We start from the raw sequence: 18,643 nt of genomic DNA on the forward strand, positions 1-18,643 counted from the left end.
TGCAGGTCCCAGGAATGAGGATTAATGAGAGCAGGATGGCCCAGTCACCATTGTCTCTCCTGCTGTATTTTGACAGCACACTCCCAGGAGTGCCTTACCAGCAAATGCCTGCAGACCACTGCGTCACAGTACGAGAAAGAGGATGCCTAGCATTCCAGGAAGCTTTTCTTTCTGTCCTCCATCTCTGTCCAGCCCTCCCAGCGGGAGGCAGAGGAATGGGATTAACGGAGCAAGTGCGGCACATAAATGTCACCGGCATTGCTGAGTCGTTGTTCCCCACGCTGCAGCCCTCCTAACTTGACCCAATACCCCGACCCCATCCTATCTTTCCGCTCCCCAGGGGGGGACGGGGCAGCAGGCTGGCCACGTAGCCACATCCAGTTCCGCTTGGTGAGCTGGGCCTTAAATACAGCGCAACATCAGGAACAGCAGGTGCTATCACTCCCTATCATTAATTATACCTGCTGCATCACTCTAGGGCCTCTCACTCCTCAACTCCACATCTCCAAATCACCATCTCTTACACCCTCTTATTCTTAGCCTGTCCCCATTTTCTCTCCTTCAAATCCAAACCACCTAAAAATGCCATCAAGCGCTACAGCAATCCCATTTCTTCTCTGCAATATCCACCCAGCGCTCTGCTTATTTCCTACAGAGCCTACAATCTAGACCCCCATTCATTTGTTCCCTGATGTATTTCAATCTTTGTCCAGCAATCCCGCGTCCTCCCAAGTGAGTCCTCCCTCCAGTGACAGCTACGCTGGCTTTCTTCGCTCATCAGATATCTGTCTTCCAACGGTGTTTTCACATTTTCATGGGTGTTTCCTGCTTTTAATGTATTCCAAAACTGCTGTGCTGCTGCCAGCCATGAGACGTCACATGGACTGATGGAGAACTGGGAGGAGGAGATAGCCCTTTCCCCTCCACCAGTGAGCTCATAAATAATACCAAATCAAAGAGGAAAAGCAGCATGAGAAAATCCTGGAGGTAAAAAGTCAATGAACATGGCCAGAGATGTACGAGCACGCCTGCTGATGGTAAAAGTCAGATTTGAAGTGAGTCTTGCCACAGAAATATGAGCATCCTGTCCATCTCAGGTGAGAAGGCCTTATGTCAACTGTGTAGAACCCACAGAAACATCTGGCACCTCCACAAAAACAACCAGTAACTTCCTTTGGACTTGGTCACACTGCCACAAGATATTATGTGAACTTTAAATGCAGGGGCTGGCTTTTTAAGACCACCAACAGGTTGTGAGCCATTCTGCCCAAGAAAACACGGAGTGACCGTGACTTGAAAACACATTTGGCAGCAAAGAAAGGAGAGTGCAGTGTTTTTCAGCAAAAGAAAATCATGGGTAAGGAAAAGAACTTAGTTTTCCTGCCAAGTCCATAATTAATGTCCAAAGCTCTTTGGAGTTGTGTGCACAAACATATGGAGACACCGAAAAACAGCTTTTTTTGATATCCACTGTCTTAAAAGCAACACTCCCACAGGCTCTTCATTGTCTGGGTGTGACTTGGTGCCTTAAAAGTGCCAGTGCAGGCACATTGCCATCTCTTAGCTGACTTCCTGAGTTACCTTTTCCTACAGGACAGGCACAGACGACATTCCTTAATGCTTACTTCCCTGTATGAAACCCACCCTGTACAGCTACTGCTGTAAAGCCACAAAAATCCACACAGCATTTTTTACACTTGCAAACACAAAACACAAGTAGTTCTTCAAAGACCAACAAAAAATAAGCCATCTCTGTGGAAAATAATGATTATCACTACATACACCTTTACTGAACCAGTCTTGGAAATAAAAGTCTAAAGCAGCCTTTAGTCATATGCCTTCCCATCCACGTTTTAAGCTTGTATAACATGGACTTTCTTAATCAACTCAGTTGTTCAAACCAAGTCTGTCAAATCAAAAGTTAATCTCACAATCCCCCTGAATGAAAGCATTTTCACGCTCCTTTCTTTCCACAACAGACAACCCGCTCTGACGGCAACATTTCCTCTCTCTGCTCAACATTCCAGATTAAGAATTTTGACTCATTACTATTAGGAGGAGGTGGATGGGACTCTCAACCTGAATCAATATGACTCTCCCACACTTACATTGATTGCTCACGCTCTACAAGTGTAGCAAAGAGACAGAAAGAGAAGCTGATAAACACAAGAGGAGGGGACCTCAAGGACTGTTTGTGAAATTAGTTTGTGTGCACTTTCTCAAGTGAGCATTGGATTCAAAAGAAATTGCTTTCTCCACAATATGGAGCACAATGGCTGCTTTCTATTCCAGTAAACTGCATTTTTTTTTTTTTGCACTACCTAGGTTGGAGGACATCTTTGGCAGCCTACCAGAGTTCAGGGTGAACAGACAATGTCAGACACACAAAAACACACACGCTATTTGCATGGCAATTCAAAATATTGAACACTGCTCTTTGGGTCTGCGTTTTCTGCTCTAAGTGCTTTGTGCTCATCCATATGCATCTTGCATCCTATACAACCAACAGGTTAATTAATCAACATCAGGCGAAACCGAGTAACCATTTTGCTCTTTGAAATGAATCCCCAAAATGAGCGCTCTGGTGCAACTCACCTCACTGAAATCCACGAAAAATAATCTACATATGACAGAGAGTGTATCTTTATGGTGTTTTCAAGTTGAGTACACATGACTGAAGGGCTGGGGGTAGGAATCAGTTCCTGCAGCGTGGAAAGGCTTTTAGTCCTCAAAGGGGGGGAACCTAACGGATGATTCTGGCAGACACACTGCACAGCTGTAGAAATCATTAGGACGTGCTCGCAATTTATTTTCTGTGTTGATAATTCAACATTAAGGAGCTTGGGTTTTATAATTTGCTTTCATCTCATCTTTCAGGAAGAGATTAGCCACATTAATGACACTTGATGGAGAACAAACAACACAGAGATCTAATTTAGGAAACAGCACTGAAGACCTACAACCAGTGCTAGTGGTAGTGGTTACACTGTTAATTTACCAGTGCCCCGAATAGCCACAAAGACAGATCATCATCAAGTTGCAGCTGAGCAAGGGAAAAAAGATCTGGGCCAGGAGGAAAAATCCTGCAAGTGTTTATGCTGCTGTCGAACAAAGTCTTCTGAATGATCCAAAACAGCTGACAAATGAAGGAAAGGACTTACTCATCCTTTCATTTTTTCTCTCTCCTTTGAATCCAGACCAGAGTAAAGCTGCTTCTGTAAAGGGAAAAACTGTTTCTTGTCAGACAAGTGCCCCCTGCTGGTAAAAATCCTAATCTTAGGCATTTTTGTGCTACTATTTTTTTTTTCCTTTTTTTCTCCCTTTTTTTCTTTACAGACCCCAGATGATTTTCAGATATTTTCCATGCTGTAATACCCCACGGCTATGAAAACTGAGCAGTGATAGAAAGCAATAACAATACAACCTTGAGAGTAAATGTATATCTGATCATGGAAACAAGAAACCTGGACACATGTTTTAGTAATCCTAAAGAGAAAATAAAATGCTAAAAGAGGCATTAAAGAAGTGGTGCTGGTTTATTCTGAAACTTTTAGCAGAACGTTTCCTCTCTTTTTCCACCCACTTTTAAACCTGACGAGATTATTTTTCATTTTGACACTTGATTGGGCGATTTATATTCCCACAACTCCCGAGGTTCACTGCCCAACGCATTAATCACTGATGTCTTGATTAGTCCAGATCAGGAACGCAGGGCTGTCGGATGTTGTAAAGAGGTACGGGGCATACACGACAGCAGTATGTGGGTTAACATGTTCTTCGTCAGTGCATAACACATTTTATTCCCTGGCATGTGCACTAGTAATGTGAAATTAAATTACATGTTATAATTAACATGTGATTACTGTACTCGGAATCATTAAAACGGATTTTCTGTGGCAGAAAATATCCATAAAGATCGAAGTGTAACGGAACAGAAACTTGCTCGTCCTTATAAACTCTGCTTTGGCTACAGTTTAATATAGTTTAGTGCACAACGTTAATGTGATTACTACTATAGGTGTAGCCGATCATTTGTAGTAAGCGAACAGGCAGAGCGGCAGTCTGTGGCCGAGCCCCTCTGCCCAACTTGTGATCTACTAGAGAAACGTTATCATCAAAATATCTCAGAAACACTCACCTTCTTCCGGGGCTGCCATTTCATCATATTTGTAAATCAAAATGGAACAGCATTAAGATATTATATGAGAAAGGAATGTAGATTCAAAGAAATCCAGAGCGCAAGTCATGCTGCCTCTCGACTTCCCTCGATTTTGCAGCAGATTTTCTCCAAGGAGCTATGCATGATGGTGTGCGAGTCTCAGCTTTGCGGCAATTTCGGGGTAGACAGCACAGTCAACAGAAATCACACAACGGTTAAATCCACAACTGAAGCTCGGAGGATAAATCAGAGACACATTGTGTCAACTGACACTGTTTGCGTGAAAGGTTCCTGTGCGTAAATCCAAAGTAGGAGTCCGTAATGAACCCGGTCCCTCTTCACTCGGCACGCAAGATCAGCGCCACCGGGACCAATCGGGATCTTGTTTCAGGAAGATTTATTCTTAAAGTTTTTTCTTTAAAAGAAGAAGAAGAAGGAGAAGTCTTCCCTATAATTAGGTTACAAATTTTAGTCCAGCGCGGTGCGAATAAACTGTGTCCAATCTGTCCTAGTCGATGCGGAGCAGACCACAGGGAAGCGAAATGACTACCAAAATGCAGAAACACTCATCACAAGTGGTCAAATCCCATTTTCCAGCGGCCGAAACACACTTTTTGGAAGTATTCGTAGAGAAATAGTCACACAGAGGTCGGTGGAGACGGCGCGACAGGCAAGGATTACTTTTATGAGAAGGGGGGTTCAAGCACCAAAAAAAATCCCTGGAATTTCTGCAGCTGGAAGGATATCCTGGTTCACGCAACAGCAAAAAAAGAAAAAAAGAAAAGAAAAACTGGACTACAGCTTTCTGATGACTTCCTTCCCTGCGCTCCTCCAGCCTCACAGTTTAGAGACTTGTAGCAGTGGAGCTGAGCGGTCGTAAGGTAGCAGGGTCATAGCGCCGCCGTTCAAAGACTTGCCAAAAAGTACGCTTTACATTTACGCACTTAGATGGTGCTGCCACCCAGACAGGAGGCGGGCTGTGGATTGGTGCGTCGCTCAAGGACACATCCCTAGATCCTAAATCCTCGAGCAGTCTCTCTAACCACGTGCCAATTGCTGTGGCAGCCCAACAAGACAGGGTTTTGTGATTTTCAGGAAATGTCCTTGTGTCCGTTTAAGTTGTTGGTATAGACCTCACACTCCAACAAACAATAGTCACAGAGAAGATGATTAAAGCTGTTCAGTTCAGTATGAATCTAAAGAATATGTGATTATTTTTCTCCGAAAATCTCCTATAGCGTGACCACGTCCCTACAAAATAAATGAATCTGGGATACTTTACCAAAGCCAAGAGGTGGGTGTATCTGACATCAAAAACAAACTTAAATGTTTGGCATCAGCCACTACTTTTTATATGAATCCAATTTTACAAATTCTTAGATACATAAATAGAAGCTAAAGTTTGTTTTGTAGTCTTTTGCGATAGCCTTTGCACATTGGTGTATTCCCTTTACTGTGGACCGTTTTTTTCAGCTGCTCATCTGTCTGGTAATCATCTTTGCTCGCAGCAGCGATGCATCCATCGCTTTCTCTCTCACATTTTCTGTGACGCTGCGTTCACTTTTGTAAACAACAGACATTCAAAATGTTGGATAGTGTTTAAATATGTGGGATAATTGGACTGGTAATGCTGTGCACCCCCACATAAAGAGGGATGGCTGTTGACCTTAGGCCGCTAAAAAATTTAAGTGTCCAACCTCACACAAAGAAGTGAATCTGTTAGCAGGTCATCACAGTATAAACGGGTGTGAATAAGCTCAAAAAATTCAAATAACACTGCACAGTGCTGCTGCATGAGCTTGCTACCTTGATCATTCTTAATAGAAGCTACTGTCCTTGATTATTTTGAATATTTTCATGGCAAGAAGAGACTGAATTCACACATAAAGGGTACAGTTTACAAAGGACAGAGAGCCTTGGACACTGGAGACAGCTAGAGCCCTGTTTCTATACACTTTACGTGTTTCTTCCTGCTGAGAGGAACTGTCACATGCAATAAACTGTGCAATATGTTACTGCACATCAGGGATCTGACATTGCAAAATATTATTGGTGAGCATGGTTTAAAAATACCTGCTTCTTTTAAATTAAGAACAGAGGAAATGATAACAAACAACACACTGGAATCACCGTCAGAGACACACTGAAGAAGAATGACTATCAGCAGGCGATGAGTTGAATTATCAGTGTCTCGTTCTGCCACTGGCCTTTTACCCATTTCTAATCTTCTAATCTGTGATTCAGTTTTATAAAATTCTATGATTAAAAGTGCTCTTTCAACAATAGTGTCATGAGGGGCTCAAAACCTTTACAACAGTTCCGGTATTCATTTATAATGAATATTGCTTTTGTTGCCTGATAATAAAAGAGGAACAACAAAAAAACCTTAAAAATAAACATCAGAAATACCCAGAATTTTTCAATCAGTGCACCACCGCTGTCATCAGAAAAACATAACTAATGATGCTGAACCCAGCTCCTGCAGCAAAAACATAGACTACTCATCACCAGATACATGATTGAGCACTAAGTGAGTAACAATAAAAGCCCCTCTCTCTATTTTCAGAAATGAGCTCAAATAAGGGGGAAGCTGGATTAAAGAAATGGTCAATATTGAAGTGCAGGTGAAACCAGTTTAACCAGTAGGCTTGTGATTTAAATTGGTTTAGGTAATTGACTCTATGGAGCTGTGAGTTTGTCAATAAACTAGTGAGTCTTCAGGGTCAGCTGGGTCCGCAGTGCACCTAGGGGTCACCAAGATAACAAAAGGCAGCAGGAGGAGGGGCGAAGCTGACATATGGCCCGATGGACAAACTCCTGCTGCGCAAAATGAGTCCGTGAAACACTCGGATGAACATAAACACTGTCACTGCATCCGCATCCGCAGCTGGCACTGTGATCAAAGCACACATTTGTAGTCAAGACAGGTGGGAGTTATGTGTGCCTGTATTATACAGCGTCTATATTTTTCCCTAGCTTGTATTCCCATGGCCACAAATGACTCCTGTTGGGTCTGTGCAGCACACCACACGAATAAGATACTATTTACACTTGTGCTCTCTTTCATCCACACACGCACGCTCACACATTAAAGCCCCACTTTCTAAAGCAGGTTTACACAGGAGATTGTTTCATAAAAGGCGTTTTTGATGACCAATCAAAGGCCAGCTCAGCGCGCTGTTCAGCAACAGCCTGTCATCTGGCATCTCCATACAGAAGCAGGCTCCCTGTGCGTGCCTCTGCTTTCCCAATCACAGCCGCACAGGAAATCAGACTCCAGCCTTCAGAGGGAAACAACCAACCCCCGCCACCCAACTCTCCCCCCTCTTTCATTTTCCACAACTTGGAGCTGTTGAAAAGTTTGCGCTTCCTTTTCTTGTTCTTGCCAATAACGCCCTCAAAAATGTCTCCGCTGTATGTTTTGTTCAGAGGGTTGGTGAGTTAGGCTCGTCTGCTGGCGTTGGACAACTGCATTACAATAAAACTAATTCAAGTAAGGCGCAAAGGTCTGTCGCTCTACTACTACAGACGTTTGCACTGCTGTGATACAACGCTGTGGGCCAATGTCGTCACTGAGGATTGCGAAGGCAAAATGTTTAGAGAGGCGCCACTTCAGGGATGTCATTGCATCACTTAATCATAAAATGTTTCTAGTAAAATGCCTCATAGCTGCTAAACCTTTCCACAAGCCACACATTTTATTTGGTCAAACTCTTGGTTCAGATCTGACATAGCCCGATCGGGTGCAATCAACACCCAGGCAGCCTTGTTCAGACGCTTTATGTCCCAAACTGACCTCAGCTTGCACAGGTGCATTTAAAACTATTTCTTAAAAGTGAAATGTGACTATTAACTGTACATGTAAGTCATTCTACTGAGCTGAGCTCACAGCATTCCCCGTCTTATTTGCTAGATGCCTTATACTTCATAGCTGGAAGAACGCTCTTCCGCAACTTCATAACTGTGTGGAGGAAGAATCATCCCATCATAAATCTGAACTGCTTAAACACACTCTCTGAGGCTCCACCCAAAAGTATTATTAGAGCTGGCAACCTGTCTGTCGCACTTTGCGACTGAATAGAAGGAGAACTGAAAAGGTATTTAACACACGACTGAAGAATAGTCATCCAAAAGCTCTTCCAAATGTCTGAGTGTAATTTATCCCAGCACTCACTCTGAAGTCCCAACATCAGTGTCGCTGAGCACCGTCCGTCCCCTCTCTGAAAAAACAGCATCCTTTTAATTTTAGGGGCTGAGGTTTTAAACCAGTAAAGTACACACACTAACACACACACAAACACAAGGATGTGTAATGTCTAACATCCCCTGTACAGATTATATTTACAGGTTAACGTAACAGTACAAACATGGCAGTCACCGCACTGTTCGGTAGCTATAAAGTGTCAACGCTTCATGTTGGAAAACGGCAGAACAGACATTTGGTAAACCTCGCAGGCATTCGAGATTCATAAAGCAAAAAGTCTTGAAAGCTCATTTGTTCCAGCATCGAAATTTAAAACATAAGAATATAATTTACGCTATTTGACGGATTGCTTCCACTGCGCGACATGGCAGACGGATGAATCTGTTTTGAAATGCTTAACAACATTAGAACAATAAAAGTGTTAAACAGCAATGACACCCACCACTCTGCTGTGCCATACATCACTGAAAACAAATAACCCTCATCAGCATTTACTCATTCACCTCTTTTACACAGCTGTATTCTTAGATGATGTTGTGTCAGAATGGAGCCTGCTGTGGACTCTGTGAGATGGCTGTTCATGTGTGTGTGTGAGAGTGCGTGCATGCATGTGTCTTAGTTTGAGCTTGGTGTTGATTAAGTGTCTGGAGCCTGAGGGGGGATAATGAGAGCTTCTAATTAATGAGCCTGTGCATATCTCAGAGTCACAGGGTCCTATCTGCAGAGAGCAACTCATACACACAACCACACACACACACACGTATAGATATATACATGCACGCATACACAGAAACACACCTCAGTGCACTGTGGGGATTTATCCCTGCGCTTCACAGTATTTTCTCCAGGGAAGCCCAGCTGGGAGTGTGTCACTCTGGCTGCTGTCCCTGATAAGTGTCCTCTAATAGGGATGGATGGGGGTTATGGAGCCCCCGCTATGAGAAGGTCACATGCATTGACCACCCAATGTGCCCCCAAGCTAAGGCTGATGTCACAGACCCTGAAAACCATCCCAAATCTTATTTGTTTGCTGGGTCTTCGTGTCACATCCCGACCAACACCACTGAGTCTTTGTAGAAGAACCAATTTACATGAAGTCAGACTACAGTGAGGAACAGGGAAAATATTTGCTCACCAGTGCGAGAAAACTAGGCTGAATCCTTGTGTTGGCAGCTGCATCATTATAGCAAATGCAATTACCAGTTTGTCTGAGTGGGAACGTGCTTCACCTTCTTAGACTTAAAGATATTTTCCAGTATAAGAAGAGAGCATATATGTATCACAGAGACACATATAACTGTCTTCCTACAAAAACATATAAGAACATCACTTGTTCCAGTTCAGTGACAAAGACACAGAGCAAAATAAAACACAACAAAGAGACACTGTTATCTTTATTTAACTAACCCCGGCACATTAACACTACAGTTTTTATCATTATGTGTGCTAACCAAGCAGGTTATATGTTCAGATTATGATCCCATTTATCAAACAACATGTTTTTTGTCTAACTGATACATTATTTGTAACACTGATACAGATACCAATGATTGGTGATGCAAAAATCCGATATTCTGATACACAAGCTGCACATAAAACATAAAGAGAAGATGTGTTAATTGACATTAGATTACTTGTTCACACTGTGCTCCGATCACCTGATTGTTGTGTTTCTACAGTTTGATTTCTTTGCATGTTTGAATTGGATGGGATGTTATCGACATCTGGTGAGAATTTCATGTCAATAGCACCTTTAGAAATATATTTAGAAATTGGTTAGATGTTCAGTACTTATTTTACCCGCTATAGCTAATATCAGCCAATAATCCCAAAAGGTTGATTCTGTTCATCTGGACGTAGAGATTTCAGTGGGAGAAACGTTTCGTCACTCACCCAAAGTGACTTCTTCAGTCTCAGCTGATTGCAGGTTTCCCCAGCCCTATAAACAGTACATTTGCACAATAACTGAAGTTATACCACTGAATGAAAAATGGGCTGTGAGGTTGGGGAAACCTGCAATCAGCTGAGACTGAAGAAGTCACTTTGGGTGAATGACGAAATGTTTCTCCTACTGAAATCTCTACGTCCAGATGAACAGAATCAACCTTTTGGGATTTACTTACCTGGATGATTGAGCGTGCATCGAGACATCAGCTACCAATGTAATTTAGGTTTTACCGCTAACATGATGGCAAAACCCATTTCTTCTACCATAAGCTTAGCAACACTTTGCATTTTTTTGAAAGTTCAGGTCCACAAATCTCATTCCATTTTTGGCTCATGTGCTTGAAACTGTGACATGTCTTGATAAACCTGCCAATGAGTAAGAAGTAAAAACGAGTATCAGTGCTAAACAATAAAACGGTGAAAGAAAAAGAGAAAGAAATCTGTGGTTTGAGTTATAATCACGAGTCAAATGTGTCAGCCAGTGTGCGTATTGCAGTTAATTTGCAACTTGTGAGTTGAAGCCATAAAACATCTCTCCAACGTAGAACATCCATGCATCTATTCATAAATAATTTAACAGAGGCCTCTGGGGTGTTTTAACCATGTCCTGATGTACCCAAAAGCCCATGTTATTTCCACAAAGGAAACATAAACACTCTTATCTGTAGTCTACACAGCATGTGATTATACAATTAAAAGCTCTTTTTCTTTTTGAAACATTCTAGAGTTTAATCAGCGATTCCTCACAGTCTTAATGTGTGATAAAGACACACAATTATAATCTTTTTATTCTCCTTAAGTCCCATCTACTAATTTTCTCATCTTCCTTTTCCGTCTTCCAATCACACTAATGAAGAAGGGCTTGTTTATCCCCCGAAGTCCCTCGGCAGTGCATTTCTGTTCCGACTTTATGCAAAGAGAGAGACCTTTGCTTTGGAGATGTGTTTAATAATTCAGTGGTCTTGGACACGGATGAAACGGGCTCCAGCATATTGTTTCAATCAGACCGGCAGTTAAATAAGCACTGGGGTTTGACGTCTGTGGCGGGATCAATAATAACAGTGTTGCCACACACTCCAACGCATGAGACCGAGATCCTGTGTGGTCCCCCTCAGTCTATACACTAAACTTAGAGATGGAACAGGACAATGCATTCGAATGTGTTTGTGTCTATCTGCTTCCACGAATACAGATATACACACACATAAAAACACACGAAACCATGCTGTGGCCGGACCCACCCATCTCTACTCCCTCATTTAGAAAAGCCCCAAAACCAAAAGTATGCCTCTCTTTTTCAATTACCTTTCTTCCCACCATCACTACCACACCAAATCCATCTAAAATTTCCCAGTCTCTTTTTCCTTTCTCTCTCATATCGAATGTATCCATGTGTTACCGTCACACTCCTACACATGCACACACACACAAAGTCATACCACAGTCTGGTAATCATACCATGCACATTAAAGCATTAAAGCTACAATTTATGACTGATGATCTCTTGAGCAGACTACAATTAATTGAAACTAACTGTGAAAATATTTGACTACTTATAAAATCCTGGGTTTGGTTACTCAAAGTTGTTAAAGGCAAATTCATGAAAGCCAGACAAGAGACTGTGATTTGCTTTAACAAAGTATTTTTCCCTCAATAATTATACCATAATACCTTCATACTTAAGGCCTATTATGCCAATGACAGCTCTTCCTGCCCTCACTAATCTAATCCTGCGAGAGCACATCAGTTGAGAATGAACTCTTTTGAAGCGAGGAGATTTAAAAATAATACAGTGGACTCAGTAAAAAGTCCTTACGTATGCAGAGTGGCAATCGGTAGAAACACAGTTGGGGTGTTGAGTACAGTAGATGCTTTAGCGTGACGCTTCCTGTCCCATCGAGCGCACGTAGCTCGTGATCACTGCTGTGAAGAGATTAGGCCAGTCTACTCCTTAATCACTCTGACTTGAGATGAAAGGGGTTAAAGTCGGATTAGGATTAATGTGTCTTGGTAGAACAGGTGATAATCCTTTAAATTAGCCATGTAGCACAGGCGGGCCTCTTTTTCATCTCAACACCTGACTTACGGGTTGAAATATAGAGAGCTCAGATACAGGAAAGTAGCGCTGTTGTTGCCCTGATTAGTTGTCTTCCTTCACCCTGACCACTCAGATAGCAGGCAGTGCTCTAATGCATCAGCAAGATGACTTCATTTGCATGCAGGCGATGTTTTTCGAGTGTGGCTGAGTCAAACAGCTGTGCTCTCTGCTTCCTTTGAGACGAGGGTTATGTAAAGCGCACTTTTATGATTCGACATCCTTTATTAACAGGTGGCTAACAGGATATCCTCGGGCAAGGTACGGCAAACGCTTTGAGAGAAGTACGGCAACCTGGTGCTATTGATACGCATCATGTAGCGGCTCGGTAACTGATCTAGCGGAATAGGGAAGTCGCAGGGGGGGTTTGACTCCACTCCAAGGACAGAAATGCTCCAGTCCATTCCTATCAGACTCTTCACACATGCTGCCTCTCACCCCCATCAGCTTCCTCCCCTGCTGTCAATCCTCCTTGTCTTCTGTTTGACTTTTCTACTCCAATCATCTTCATCCCACTCCAGCTCAAGCTCCTGTCAGCTAAGAGTCTGCAAGAAAAGAGTCCCGGGAAAAATACACCTGGGACAAAATGACTCTAAGTCAACTCTAAAGCTGTAACACAAAACCCAGGACTGTCCATACACCTGTCAAAAGATGGCTAATTAGCATTTTTGGGCCAGGAGTAGCAGTGGTGCTGAAACTGCTCCCCACAGAGCTGCTGTCTGCTACCACAGCTACCAGTTTGGCCAGTGGGTCTGCTCCAGTCCCAGCCATCTGGCTAGCCTGCTAACATCCGATCCCTCTCCCCGACTGGTCAGCCGAAGAAACAAACACAACCTTAAATAAGGTCAGGACGCGCTAAAGTAGCCCAGAAGAGCGTGAGCAGTGGATTAAAACTGAGGAGGGATGGGATGTGACAGATAAACTAATTGTTGAGAGCTAAAGTAAGAGAGGAACCGTAAGACAGAGAGGACACTCCTTCCTTTAAGCGACCACCCTCTGTGAGGCTCAGTGACTGATGAATCCGCCTGTCTGTGTTTCCACACTGTATGTGTGTGTGTGTGTGTGTGTGTGTGTGTGTGGGCGCGCGTGTGTGTAGGAGAGAGAGTACAGCATGTAAGCATGCGTGCACGCATGAATACAATCTCGCGTTTCTCAAACAGATCATGACAGCTCACAGCCGGAAGGAAAGCTACATTTCACCCACAATTCAGCAGTGATTCGTAGATCCACAGCGGGACGTCCGGGATAGATGGTTATTTGGAAGGTCATTAGAACTGCGGTTGATAACGCACAGAAGAAAGGTTTCCACTCAAGTATGAAACCTGTGAAATATTTACATTCATATTACCGTGACGCTGTAAAGAATATGATTGCACTTTATTTCTTGATGTAAGATGCGGGGGAAAAAATGGTGAATCACACGCCCCGCTGAGCTTTTCCATCCCAGCACGATATCAGACTCTTTATTTTGAATCCCAGCTCTGCAGTTCACCTGCTTAGTGTCGGAAAGCCTTAGGCAGACAAAAATATTTCAATTTGGGGCAGGTTGATAAGTTAAACATGTTTCTTAGCCTGATGACGGTGATGTAAATAAATAGGCTTGATGTGCAGGATGTCCTCTGGTGTAATCTGTGCAACAAATAACAGGCTTTAAAAAAAAAAGAATGGTTTTAAATCCACTGGAGGTTCAACAATGCAAACAAATCTGTATCTGAATGCATAAAAGTGCCATCTGCTTTAATACTCTCGCTAATCTAATTGGGCAGATTTTAAAAAGTTAAAAGTTTTAAAGGTAAAGGCTTTGCCTTTGCAAAGAACACACCGCTGATACACTCACCTGATACAGTGTAAGTGAATGCAAATTTAAGTGAGAATCCACCGTGCAGCAGAGAGCAAGCAGTGCAAACATCAGCAGTTTTGAGAGTAGGTTACTCTCTTTCTCTGACCCTCATTCTTTCTTGACTCTCAGTCTCTCCATCTCTGTCTCGCACTCTTCTTCCCCCTCCGTGGCCCGGCCAGGACTTCTCTGTCCTTCATCCTCATTCTATTTCATGCCTCGTCCTTCCCTTGCTCAGTCCTCATCCATCACCACTCGCACCCTGCACTTCGCACTACCTCCCCACCCCCACCCTTTCAGTACACAGCTTGGCCAGATACAGATGCAGCCTTCAGTTAGCCTCAGCGCTGACACACTCCTCTGTGACTCATCACTTCATCTGACTCGATTTAGCATTCATCACATCACAACATCTCTATCACCGTCCAGCTACCGGCTGAAACGCACTGGAAAAACAGAGGCCTGTTTTTGCCAGATCAAAATCTGTGTTGTAATAATCCAATATTACGATGCTGTTATGATGATGCTTCTAGTGAAAAAGGCTCATTTTCTGGATTTATTCTTAGTTGAATTCAATCATTTCATGAGCCTGGACATGACTCATGATAAAGAGCTACTCAGAGTGGTAGAGTTAAATGGTGGTTATAAACCAGCCCTTTGTCACTCTCAGTGCATCAACCATTTTATCAAAGCTGCTGGCGTCTCCAAATTAAACACAAGGTGACCTTTGGCCTGTCATTTCCAGCTTGTTGCTAATGGATGTTTGTAAAGAACCCCTTACATCACACTTAGATCATGTTTAACTCACTGGATTGTAAAAGGCAAAACGTTATTAAGAGGTTTACCTTTTCAACGCTAAGTCTAATCCTAAGCAAACGCAAATTTAAATAATATTTCAAAATTTGCACTTATGGATGATTGCAAAGGAGTGATGCATGACATTTACACAACTCTAAGTAAACATCATTTTCAGGTTCAATGTTCTATTTCAAACCACAGTCAATCCTAACTGTAAGCAAATAGTCTTTAGTGACCAAAACTGAAACACAAAATTATCTAAAAGGCGACTTTACCACACCCACTGAACCTAACCATGAAAGTAAAACAAAAGAGGGGTATGAGAGAAAAATACACAAATCAGCAAATGTAAACACAGCAAAACAAAGTTCAGAATGTTTTGAACAGTTTCCAAACCACAGTTCCCTGGCTGACACTCTCCTGACTCACTCCACCACCTCCTCTCCGCCCGCCTGATGGTGGCTAGTTATCTCTTGGCATATAACAATGTGTCAAGGCCCAGCTGCCAAAGGACACCTTGTACAGAATTTGGAGATGGCAGCAGTGCTGACAGAACAGTAGTACTTCACACTCTGGGATAAACTTGATGGAAAATGGGAGGATGAATGGACACAAGAGAGGTAAACCATTGGTTCAGTGTGCTTGGAACAAGCTAGTGTGTAAGCTGTGTTGCCCAGTCGTAACACTAGAGCCACAATCTCTGACCAGGAAACAGATATAATGGATCAGTACTGACCTGTACAGATATATCAATATCAGCATGTAAGTCTTGTGAAAAAGGAGTTTTATCAGGACTCTGTGCAGTGCTGCAAAAACTAAGCACACAATTACTGTTTTCATACTGATTAACAGGATAAGTAGCTGCCAGGTGCTGCTAGTCACATGCATTTTATTAACTGATCGTCAGTGAGTGTGATCACCTCTATAAAAGCAGAAGTTTTGATGTTTTCTGGAGCATTCAGATTTTAGCATGTTAAATGTTGAATTTCACAACAGTACGATTAGAAACAAGCATAAGTTGTTTGGAAGGAGAAAACCTTTTCTCTCCAAAAAGAACACAGTGATATTTTGGGAGGCAATATTGTATCGACACAGAGACACTAAATAATTTATTAAAGAAATAAAAATACTCTGGAAATACTGTAAACAAGAGGGCCCCTCTAGCTGAGCCAACACACTTAGCTTGTCAAAACTATCTCTTAATTCAGAGGAAGCTAATTGCTCAGTCACACAAATACAAACAGGGCAACGACCTCTTTGCATCTACACAAAAAAAAAAAAAAAAAAAAGGTGACTCAGAGCTTGAGTGTGTTTTAGCTTTTGATTGCAAGGAGTCTGCGCAGGTCAACCTTTCAGATCCCAAACACAGGAGCAAATCGACAACAGACTAAAACACAAAAGCCCAGTTAAAGTTCAGATCTCAACCTGATTGAAATGCTGTGTTGAGACCTTAAGAGAGCTGTGGATAAACAAATGCTTGCAAAACCGAAGCAATGTTGCAAAGAGTGCGCCAAAATTCCTCAACAATGACGTGAGACACTGATAAAGTCAAATGTGAAGTTATTGAAGCTATAGCTGGTGCTACAAACTACATGGTAAAGCCCTGTGAGAAGTTATTTCACAGGACTGTGCGTGTTAGCCGATGTGCACTGATACCAAATTTTTTTCTTACAGAGCATAATTTAGAAACGATGTCACTACATTGTGCGTCCAGCAGAGCGGATTTCACTCCACTGTTTCTATCAAGCAGACTATTTAAAACAGCTGGCCACGGTTTTGTAGAGTCAAGTAGAGTCTTTAGAGTCAGATGCTAAAACTTTTCTTTTCAACGTATCTAACACACTGTACAGTATGTTTTTGCATATATACATACAGATATGTATGTATAGAATCAATAATCACACTATTATTCACTAAATCACAGATGCATTGGCCCCAAAGACACAATATCACTGTACCTGTGGCAGCCTGAACTGATCTTTAAGAAATGTGGCTTCTGGATTCCTTCAAACCAAACAATATAAGCCTCTTCTTTAAAGCACAGGGGCTTTAAAGGGGCTCAGATTTTGGATCCTGTTAAACCATCCAACAGAGTGGTTCAAACACAGTGAAGACCTGCTGCTTTGTCCTGTCCCCCTCACCACCAACCAGTCGTGCCAGATGGCTGCCCCTCCCTGAGTTTGGTTCTACCAGAGGGTTTTTCCTGTTAAGAGGGAGTTTTTCCTTCCCACTGTCGTTTGATTGTTGTGGTTTACCACAATTACCTTATAATACAAAGACCCTTGAGGCAACTGTTGTTGTGATTTGGTGCTATATAAATAAAAGTGAATTGAGAAGAATTTTGTGATCCCTTTTTACAGCCACAATGTTTAATTCTAACATCCATGCTGTGAAGTAATAGCATTGTTTCTGTACAATTTTTTAAATTGAAATCAAAAGGCCTTTATGCCTGTATATTCCTGTTTAAACATCTGGAGCAGCACTTCTGTCCAGCAAACAGCTTTAAATAACTGCAGTGTTTGAAATATAACAACGACTTCCATTTTGGGTCAGTCTTAGGGTTTACAGGTGCCAGAAAACACGAATACTAGAAGACCGTGTTTCAGTCCTGCCAAAAGCCCAGTAGACTTCTGCCCTTCCCAGCTAAGTAGGCCTAGCATGAGAACCGTTGGATGTGGTTGAAGAAAAAGACCAGGAGATGATGTAATGTTGGGAAAAGCTGTGTTTTGAGAGTCCCAACTGCATCTTCCCACACTCCAGCACCTCTCAAATGGGCTGGGCATCCCTCAAAACTCCCCCCGAAGAGCACAACAGATGTGTGGATGCTCTGTGTGCATCAATCACCCATTGTCTTTCATCACACTCACTCCACACGGTGTGTGGTCCATGTGGAGATAAGCAAAATGACATCACGCAACAGAGCAAACAAGTACAATCTCATACTTTGTAAATTACATGTGTGCCAAATATAGTAAGAACAATTGCACAATAACAGGCACAATTATAAAACAACTAAGATTTTTCAAGTTGTAAAAAGGTTTTAGGACCTTTCTGGACACCACTTAGATCTACTAATCGATTTAAGTATTATCAACCACACTGCCTTGATAAAGCTACCAACTGCACAACAGTGTATAAATCTCTGTCTGGGCTTCATTACACACTCAAAATACACACTAAATTAGTCTGTATTATCAGTGGATTATGTGCTCATTAAAGTTGACACGAAATTTATTAACACTCAGGGATAAAAATCAAAGGTATGATAACTGGTGCTACAGAAATGTTCATTTTCACCTCCCACTTAGGAAGAGTGCTCCACAACAGGCTGTGAAGAAGTGGTGCTTGAGGCACGATTACTACAGTAAACGGCGCTCCACAAGAAGTGGATTTAGGAATAAAGAAAAGGGGATTTTCTCATCAGCCGCATTCGCCATTCAGGCATTTCTGTTAAGTTGGCTCTATCAGAAACCCTCTGAACCGGAGAGAAATGCGAGCTGAATAGAGGCAGAAAGGTGGGGAAGCCGATGCTTTCACACCGACATTCAAGCTGTCTGTCACACGCGCGCACACACTGATATCTGAGAATGCAAACTCGCACCT

The 18,643-nt window shown here is 42.4% G+C and overlaps 1 protein-coding gene across 6 annotated transcripts in view; it reads right to left on the bottom strand.

Annotated features, from left to right (window-relative positions):
* LOC309718523 (tetratricopeptide repeat protein 28-like) overlaps positions 1 to 18,643 on the bottom strand; it is a 190,854-nt gene that overhangs the window by 127,792 nt on the left and 44,419 nt on the right. Inside the window, exon 1 of one of the 6 annotated variants that reach the window (XM_082553860.1) lies at positions 4,139 to 5,161. The exons of the other annotated variants lie outside the window; for them this stretch is intronic. Coding sequence (XP_082409986.1) covers positions 4,139 to 4,165 — 27 coding nt within the window. The 5' untranslated portion in view covers positions 4,166 to 5,161. Of the gene's footprint in view, positions 1 to 4,138; positions 5,162 to 18,643 lie in introns of those variants that run through there. 6 annotated transcript variants of the gene reach the window in all.

This window comes from Aulonocara stuartgranti (assembly GCF_965226115.1).
Source record: "Aulonocara stuartgranti genome assembly, chromosome: 12".
NCBI lineage: Eukaryota > Metazoa > Chordata > Actinopteri > Cichliformes > Cichlidae > Aulonocara > Aulonocara stuartgranti.